The 9,992-nt window shown below is 43.3% G+C and overlaps 1 protein-coding gene across 3 annotated transcripts in view; it reads right to left on the bottom strand.

Annotated features, from left to right (window-relative positions):
* Nucleotides 1–3,319: 3,319 nt before the first annotated feature.
* Nucleotides 3,320–9,992, bottom strand: part of SCML4 (Scm polycomb group protein like 4) — a 79,725-nt gene continuing 73,052 nt past the window's right edge. For all 3 annotated transcript variants that reach the window (XM_081904663.1, XM_081904662.1, XM_081904661.1), the window contains one exon: nt 3,320–6,236. In XM_081904663.1, the coding sequence (XP_081760789.1) occupies nt 6,111–6,236 (126 nt within the window). In that variant the 3' untranslated portion in view covers nt 3,320–6,110. The remainder of the gene's footprint in view (nt 6,237–9,992) is intronic.

Below are 9,992 nucleotides of genomic sequence, written 5' to 3'. Positions count from 1 at the left end.
GAAACGGTCTGACACAGTTTTTACACAACAGCAATTTAGCAAATGCTTGTGAGAGGATAAATTGTGATAATTGTTGCATTGCTACTAGAATTTTTGGTTCCTAAATGTCTATCAGTTCGAAGCATACAACAAGGTGGATTGCAGGAAAATCCATTAAAGGGCCTGTCGTTTTCTTACCACCCCCTCTGCAGGACAAATATCATCTTGGCTATTATAGTTCCACAGACCTTCACCAGAGATTAACAAATAGCACCATTAAATGTCTTTACAAGAGCAATTAAGATGTGTAAAAAAATTGTGTACACAGTTAGAAACTTTGCTCGTTCCTTGTAACTCAGAAATCTTGTGCTATTATTTTCCATTACCCTGCATGCAGGTTAGTTAGGGTGAAGAAAAGCAGAAAAGAAATAGTTTATAGGAGTATGAAAGACTGTATACCAAAGTTAATTAAATATGGACTAGTCACTTCTTAGCTCATTTCAACTACCCTTTTGTGCATACAAATTAGGAGGATTTGTTTCCCCTACTCTTTCAGTGCATTTGAGTGAAGCATTGTTTCAATCTGCACTGCTGATCATACCAAATCAGCAGTGCTGGGTATCCAGGATTTATTCATCCATAATAAAAGGTCGTGGCCTCATGATTGTTTCTTTAGTTAACACCCAAGAGAGCAGATGAATGGAAGTCTCAGGGTCAAGCTACATATTACATTTAACATGTAGTTACATCTTGTTTTTCTTAAATTAATTGCAGTCAGAGGAGAATTGTTCCAGGGATTGCAGCATATAGGGAGAGGCGGTTTATCCCTCCCCTCTGCAGTTGCAACCCCTCCTGAAAGTCGGCTCAGACTGTGAGACTGAGCAGAAAGATTGTGGTAGGGTGTGTGCTTTGCATGCCAAGGCCCCAGCTTCAATTCCCACAATCTCCAGGTATGACTGGGAATGTCCTCTCTGAAATCCTGGGGGGCAGCTGCTGGTCCTTGTGGACAGTATGATGACAGATAGACCAATGTTCTGAGAGACTGAGGCTGCATTTAAATCACATGACTTCCTCTAAAGCAGAGGTTTTTGAGTCCACGGCTCCCTTGACCACTACACTCTTTCTGTGGCACCCCTGTGGGGCTCAGCAGCCCAGTTATGTCACCCCCTTGCCTGCAGAGCTGGTAGCCTCTCACCCTTTTTCAAACGCCCTCCCTTGGGGAGTGTTCCCTCAGCCTCCTTTCCTCTTCCCTGTCCTTGGGAGTCCTCCCTTGGTCTCTGAGCTGTCCCCCTTGCCCCAAAGAGAGGTGCCTCCTCATACTGTCCCACATTGGCATAGGACTTGTCTGTCCATTCCCAACAGCAAGGGCTGGTGGACTGACTGACTGGGCTCCCTCACCCACTTGCTTGCTTGCTCCGAGACCACCTCCACTCCTGGCAATCAGCACCCCCTGGCCAGCCCCAGAGGCAGCATTTGCCTGGGGAGCTTGTAGGCAGGGCTGCTGCAACAGCCTTTTGGAGGCAGAGAGGACATCAGAAGAAGGAGGGAAGGAAAAGAACAGAGACCAGCATTGCCTGGGCCACCCCTAACCACCATTCAAGGCACCCCAGGGTGCCACAGCACACTGGTTGAAAACCACTGCCCTAAAGAATCCTGGGAGTGGTGATTGACCTTCCACAGAGCCACAATTCCCAGCACCCTTAAGAAATGACAGTCCTGTGGACTCTATGGGGCAAGCCATGTGCCTTCAATGCATGGTGGGTATGCATCTTGTCTCAGTATAAGGTAGCATCTGATGTCCGTAGACATCCACTTAACTTCCAGCTTCACAGGGGGTGGTTTTCACCTTCTATTTGTGTCATGGCTGGGATGGAAAGGGATCAACCTTCTCCCAGCTCACCTATTGCTGAAATCCTGGTATCACTCTTATCTCTTTTGTGGTTGTAATTAATTAAAGAGAGAGAGGAAGAGAGAGAGGGAGAGGGAGACTTAGCTGCATACTATGGCCAGATCCATTTCATACATTCAAAACACATTATTCTGCCCCCACCATGAGTCTTAGTCCACAGCAGCCAATGGAGCAAAAGAAAAACATCCTTCTGAGGCATGATTGCAATCTTAAATTCTCAGAAAGTAATTGTTACTCTTACAGGAGAAAACGCCCACCCCTTTTCTAGAAGGACCTCACCTTACTCCTCCCTTCCAGATACTGCTATGAGGACAAATTCTTACAAAACACACTCTGCCAGACCTTTCCCTACATACATGTATTATATTCCATCTTTCTTACAGCTGCAGGACATGCGGCCAAGAAGCACTGAAGTAAAGGATTTGATTGCCTGGTTTCCCCCTCATTGATGCTCAGAGCAGCTGTGCAGCAGAGCTTGTGAGCCCCATGAGCTGGAAATCACATGGGAACTTTAGGCATGGAATTCCTGGCCCAAGCTTCTGGTTCTGACTTCTACACACACATTACATCACTGCTAATCTACAGCTGTGAGAGCTCCTTGTGGTGAAGTGTAGGTAAACCTTTAACCTTTTTCCTGTCTTCTGGGGTTTCGTGCCAAATTGACATGCTCCTACCCCTTTCCTGCTTCACTTTTGTAGTACTGTATAGCTTTCATGCTCTTCTGAGAATTGATTCTCTCCTTAAGGTTGTGAATGTGGTTGAGTATTAGGTGGGATGCACAAGGGAATTTATGTTTCTTTTATACTGCTGTTAACAAAGCAGATGCTCTAGTATTCAAACCTGAGTTTTGTTGGCGTGGGTGCGAATTCCTGGATTCTGAATTTCCTAGACACGGTCTCAGGTTGGCATGTAGTTGACCCATGTAAAAGATTCCTCCCTGATACTCTTGCCTTTCAGCTACAGTTAATTAAAATAGGGCGACGTTTCGAAATCCAAGGGTTGGTGGGCAGTAACAATATTGGCTTAGGGTTATTAGTGAAGTGGGGTTGAGTTGTGCCCCTCACAAACACTTTGAAAGACTGCATGGAGCACCACCATCACCCAGCAGCGATGAAGTTGTGCTTCTCCACACACTGGCTGAATGTGCGGGTGCTGGGGTGGGGTAAGGTGTCTGCAAATGTGGCGACGGAGAGCAGCAGAGGGCAGGGCAGACCCATGGGGCTTCATTGAAGGCAAGAAGTGCACGGGCATTTGAGGTCACAGGCAGCCTGCTGTTCTTCAGGAGAAACAGAAAACCCCCACAAGACAAGATGGTCTACATTGAAGAACATGTTGAAGACAAGATTGTCATAGGATTTTCAAAGTACAATATTACAGCTGTATTAAACTCTATATACACCCAGGCTTTAAGAAGACAAGATACAGAACACCTTTGTTTTACAACAAACGATCCAGCTCTTTAAAAGCAACAATTTCAGATAACTGTACAAACATCCTGCTCGTGTGGAGAAACTTAGCGCGTTTTCAGTTGAAATGAATTGCCCCAATGTGCCTCCTTTGACACCGTGTGCTGCAATTTGACCTTAGTAATTTTCCAGTCATTTGTATTGTGATAATTTCATATACACATATATTCTGGTTCAATTGACCAGACATAGGAGACCTTAACCTGGCAAACATGGGTTCACAATAATAACTTCAGCTCTGGGTATAATGGCATATGGCCCTAACCCAATGAGGAGGTGATCAGAACATGATCAATAGTTTCTGCATGGCAATTTCTCCCTTCCACTTATAGGATGAGTGGAATGCATCCAGCAGTCGTGCTGACAGAGGATAGATCTGTGGATGCTGTCCCTCTCCCCCCAAATGTTCTGCCTGTAGCACACTCCAAACACTCTTGTTTCCTTCTCCTGTAGAGTATGTTTAGCACCAAGGAGGAAGTTAGGTAGATCCAAGGGGACCTTTAGATTGCAGCATAAAGGTGTAAAGCTTTTCATAGTTATAGTCAGGGTAAGACCGTGCATGAATTTGAATGCGAAGCTCATTCTACTACTGTACACCAATACTTTGTATAATCTCCAAGACATCTGGTATCACATTAATCTACACAGAAAGAGTGGAACGGTACAATGTAAAGGTTCAGGACTACATTCTCCAGATTATGACAAAAAAGCACTTTCTTGTGAAAGTTACTTAGATACAAAATTTGAAACAAGAAAAGAAAACAAAGATAATATACATCTACCCCCAATAAATCTTTTAAAGATCTGCCGCCTGTCTTCCTCCAACCATGGCTTTGTTAGATGTAGGATATCAAATTTTTGTTATTGTTGTGTGGATTGGCAGAGGTTGTGCATTTCATTTTAATTGGATAAGATGCCAATTGATAAATTTGTCCAGATTTTCTGCCAGTGCAGCTTCAGTTGCAAGAAAAACCTAGCAAAACCTTATGCATCACCTAGATTTAATGTCGTTGTGAATCTACAATGCAGCATTTAATGTTGTTGTTGTTTTTTAAAAAAATCCTTCCTAGAGCATTCTGCTTCCCATGTTCCCCACCCCCAAATGCATTACAAAAGATCTTCCAAACTGGACTGAATTAAGAAGAAAGGGGGAATAAAGAAAGTAATAGGTGTGGTCATGATTCTTGTTTACGTCTCTGTTCTTTACTCTCAAATCCTGGCAATGGGGCTCCTTATTTGTTGTGGCATCAAACCTGAAATGTTTGATTAGAGTCAGAGCTGCAATTCTGTAATTGACTGAAAGCGAGATATAGCTCAAGGGGAAGTTGCTATTGGAGAAAGCAATGATGCCACCATCACAGCTCAAGACTGGAGTTCATTAGCACCAGTCCCTCTAGTGGGGAGAAAAGGTACTTGAGTTTGCAAAAATCCCAGTTTCTTATTTCTGTTGAAATAATTCAAGTTTTCCAGATAGTGCATGTAAGGCATGGGACCTGTTTCCCCTGAAGATAGCAATGGCTTCTTGGCTCCGATCTCACCATACAACTGTTTCTGTGGCCCAAATATGTAGGGGAGGTATAAAGGTAAAGGGACCCCTGACCATTAGGTCCAGTCATGGCCGACTCTGGGGTTGCAGCGCTCATCTCGCTTTATCGGCCGAGGGAGCCGGCGTACAGCTTCTGGGTCACGTGGCCAGCATGACTAAGCCGCTTCTGGCGAACCAGAGCAGCGCACGGGAACGCCGTTTACCTTCCCGCCGGAGCAGTACCTATTTATCTACTTGCACTTTGACGTGCTTTCGAACTGCTAGGTTGGCAGGAGCAGGGACTGAGCAACGGGAGCTCACCCCGTTGCGGGGATTCAAACCGCCAACCTTCTGATCGGCAAGTCCTAGGCTCTGTGGTTTAACCCACAGCGCCACCTGCGTCCCTCCGGGGGAAGTTTAAAATAGCAACAAGGGCCACCCAGATGACATGTGGCTAAAGGAAGGATGCTATTAACAATGGTCTACACTCAGATCTCCCCAAATGCAGTTGCCAAGGGCAGCTGCCGCCGGTGGTGGCTCTGATGCAGCTCCCCACTCCTCAGAGTTCTCCACATATTGCAGATAACATAGGGAAGGACTCTTCTGTCACACTGAGCTTTAGAAGAGGCATACATTGATGTGTATCCCAAAGCTTTGCACAACTTGTGACTTCCTGCTCCCTCTCCCAAGTCTTTTGCATATACCAGAGGGCTTTGTAGGAATGGAAAGATTGGTGACAACTGCAAAGAATGGCTAGCTACTAAGCCAAGCCAAATCCTGTGAGCCCCTTTGTTCCATTGATGCCACATTGAGGCACTGAGTCAAGCAACATGGAGCTTACAACCAACCAGTTGACTTGAGTTGTTTTGGCAGTGACCTTTCTTCTGCATCCAGCTTGAATGGTCTTTTTGTGTCTGATTTTCCATATGTGATACAAAAACAGGACAACAACAATAATATTAACAATAATAACCATATGAATAATACAAAATAATTATCATTATATTCTTTTTTTGGAAAATTATTAACACAAACCAGCAAAACAGATTCCGCTCTCCACCACCCTCTGCATTGGATTTAAAAAATGTGAAGATGTACACTTGTAGAAAGTTCTCAGTACAAAAAGAGGTGGAGACAGCTGGCAAAACGGATAGCTTTCTGTAAGGCAACACGTTACCTTTCTCCTACTTTCTCAAGTTACATTGGGATTGTTTGGTGTTTTTAGGAAATGTCAGAACTTGGCTTGCTTCAGTTTATCGATGTGGTAACAGAGTTTCAGTGCCGGTCCCAGCTTCAGGCCCAAATATTTCATGATCATGTCGCTTTTCAGTAGCAACAAAGCATTGCCGTCAATCTCCTAGTTTAAAAAGAAATGAGGAAGGAATCAAAAACGTGATGTGATTTTGACCTGTGCTGAATGGGGGGAAAGCTACTATCCCAATGAGCTCAAAAGGAATTGCCAGCAGCAGCTTGGATGGTGTTGAGTTGCTTGAAAATTAGGTAATTTAAGCTTTCTTTGAAAATTTGGAGAAATCAGGTGAACTGAACTGCGGCCCTCAAAATCCTGAACGTTCCACCTGGCATCTATCTAACTGAAGTACGGGGAATCTGTATTCTCCTAACTTTATCTGTTCTTTAAATACTATAAGTCTAAAGTTAATTTCCACAGCAATGAGACGAGAAAGTGACACAACTGTCCTTGCCTAGTAGTATATCAGAACTCTTATTCATGACTTGGTCAGTATTTGGTGACATTTTGAGTGGTTCTAGTAAAAGCACAGCCCAACTATGGATTTTGGAGCCCCCCCCACCTTGTAGACCAACCTGGCTGCCTTTGGTTTGTGTGAATTAATATCACTTAGGGCCACTTCAATGACTGCATGCACATCACTCTTGATGCAGATTGACTACAGCCATCTTCCTCAACCTGGTACCCTTCAGATGACTTGGACTACAACTCCCACCATCCCAGTCAGCACACACACACACACACACAGAGAGAGAGAACCTGGAAATATGCCCCCAAATGCGTTTGTTCTGCAAAAAACCACCAGTTGGCTCTTTACCAATGAGCCATCAAATGCTTATGTAATTATTGGGAATGATGTTAATGCAGCTTTTTGTACTTCTGTTATTCTATATGCTGCATAGTGTCAATTATACTGATGAATAAATATTATATAAATATTATACAAATAATAAAGACAACAACAAATAATACACGGGTGCACATATCAGGATTCAAAACATCCATGTGCCCGCATTAAGTAAGAAATCCATGTATTTCTTGATGACAGGCTATTTTGAACTCAGGAATTAACACCCAACTATAGAAAGAAGTATGAGAGGTGTACCATTGAGTACATATTATAATAATTTCCTGATTGCTGCTCACATTTATTCAAAATGCTTCTACACAGCTTTCCTCAGCGGAGCTCAAGGAGGCTAGCAACAATGAATTAGAACTATTTTAACAATTATAAAACAAAGGCAAAACATTAATAGCAGCAGTAAAACACGAGAATCGCTGTAAAGTGATAAGAACAACCTATTAAAAAAGGCCAGGAACCATTAACAATTTTAACCTAACAGACAGGTTCTAGTAAAGCTTTCTAATGAACCCCAGATAAGTTACTAGCCTTGTTTTGTTTTGTTTTACTAAATACAAGGTTAGTAGCCTGCATTTCCATGCTGACGGCAGAAGAAAGGAAGCCCCCTCCTCCACAGCCAGCATAAAAATCCAGGATAATAGCAGCCTAGTTAAACACAATGAAAGAAAGGCTCTTTTGCCCAAGTGGACTGGCTTGTGTGTCTGTGTGTGACAGGACCAAGAGATCCATCCCTTCTTTGGGATCCTGCTCAGTCACCTGCATGGAATTCCTGGCTGATTTTTGCTCCCAGGCATACTTGTGAAGTAGAATGATGACACAATTTTGTGATGAGGCAACTACTCATAGCGTTTCTAATCACCCGATGGAAGGCCAATAAAGAAGGGGGAAAGCAAGCCACTCGCGGGAAGGAGCTCCAGAGCTTGGGCACAGATATGGAAAAGACCCACTCCCATTTCCCAGCTTAAATGTACTTCTAGAGATCCTGGGACTCAGGCAGGGCGGAGGGGAGGGTTCTTGTATTTTACAGAGAACCACATATTTTAAAGGAATGTGTGACCCAAAATACATTTATGTACAATTCTCTCATGAATAGGCTTGCCACGTCAGGAGCATCCTGGACCCTGCAATTTCACAGCCTGAATCTGAGGCTAAAGACCACCCCCTGGTTGGGCCCTGGAAATGGAGGTTAATTGGAAGAGGGGAGCAGAAGAAGACAGACCTCACCCCACCCCACCAATAGTGCCTTTGCTCCTGCTGGGCTGAAGTTTACAATCTACAGCCACAACATTCTTTAAAAATTATTATTATTATTAATTATTATTATTATTATTATTATTATTATTATTATTATTAACGCTCATCCATCTGGAGATTCAAACCCTCCACCTGCCCCCTTGAGGGGTCAGACAAGCCTGGAGACTTCAGGTCAGTCCTGGAGGTCTGGTAACCCTACTCTTGAAGAGAGAACACATGTGTTTTGCATTTAGGTATATATATATCCAAACCTATAAAAGCTAGAGGAAGTTGTAGTCCTAAATTTGGCTGTGTAGAATGCTCCCAATCCAGAATTTTGGGGTTAGGAAGCACCTTGTGAAACAGAAACAGCATGACATTTAACGACCTGCTGTGAATCCTCTGTCATAGGCCTGGTTCAATTATAGATCTGATCAGTGGTAATAATTTCTGCTGTGGTTTATAGCTCCTAAGGCTTATGACCTAGACTAGCTTCTCACAGTCTGCTGGAAGGCTGCAAAAGTATACAGCATCTGGAAGTATTTCATGCTGCTTTATTAAGATCTAATCCTGTGAACACTGACTGTCAAGCTTAATATTTCAGGCTTAGTGCTGAACACTATGATAAGCCCACTGACCAATGCAAACAGATGCTAAATCTGGAGGCTAGGCTTCAGCGTGATGCCTTGGCATACAACACTGCGCTTGGTAATGAAAAATCCTTTCTTTTTGTTGCTACTGTTTTCAAAGAAGCAAAAAAGATGGACTTTGCCTGGCAGTAAAATCACTATTCAAGAAATACTGTAAAGAGAGGTAAGCTAATTGGAAGAAAGCTGAAATAATCAATACCAAGACATATCAGGTCTATGAAACAATATGCGCTTTCAGTGATAATATCCATCATTGGAAGAGTCAGGATATAACTCTGAAAGAGCAAGTTTAATTGGCCTCAACTCAAAAGCTTTACTCTCCCTTCAATATTCATTTTTCCAGTTACAGATCAGAGCAGCCCGTTGCATTACTTTGCTCACTCATCTTGGATTGGCATTCCTGCTGGCTAATTCTCCTTATTCTTAATCTGTATCCCACATTGCTTCCCTTCACATTCATTCACACTCCTTTCTAGGTCCAATCTCTCCTGAAATTCTTCTGTACCTTCCTCAGAAATGCCAAGAGGGGAGCTGGCTAGCCAAGAAATCACAACCACAATTTGGGCAAGTGCCAGTCGCCTTCTTTTACATCTGGCCATCCTGGAGGAATGAGCCACTATTTACTCATAAGCTTTTCTACTGACATGAACTAGGATTCCTTGCAGCCAGTAAACATGTTGTTGGTCTCTCTCAAGGCAAGCTGTTTCTGTCTTAGTATGAAAAGCACCGGGAAGTTAAACTCACAAAGGTCATCACACCTCATTCTGCAATCCTGCGCTTGTCATCAGCTGCAAAAGCAAGGATTTCAGGTGCTGGTTGGGAATGTCAGCAGCATTCAAGGCTTCCGACTAAATTATGCACCTGCTCCTTAGAATCATTTAACTCACAGGAAGACATGGCTAAGGTTAAAGGAGTAATCACTTGTCTCTCACCTCTGGGGTCTTCATGCTAATCCAGTTTAGAAATGAAGGTTAAACAATTTCAGGGAAATGGGTTATTCAAAGGCATAATTGAGCAGGATTGGGTGATGGCCTTAATCAAGCATCAGACCTCTTGTATATATCTCTGTGAAGCTGACTGAATATAAGCAGCAGGTTAGTGGGTGCTTTGATATGGAAA

The sequence above is a fragment of the Podarcis melisellensis genome, assembly GCF_964234715.1.
Source record: "Podarcis melisellensis genome assembly, chromosome: 3".
NCBI lineage: Eukaryota > Metazoa > Chordata > Lepidosauria > Squamata > Lacertidae > Podarcis > Podarcis melisellensis.
Note: the sequence above shows the minus strand (reverse complement) of the source record. Positions and strands in the feature narration are given on the sequence as shown.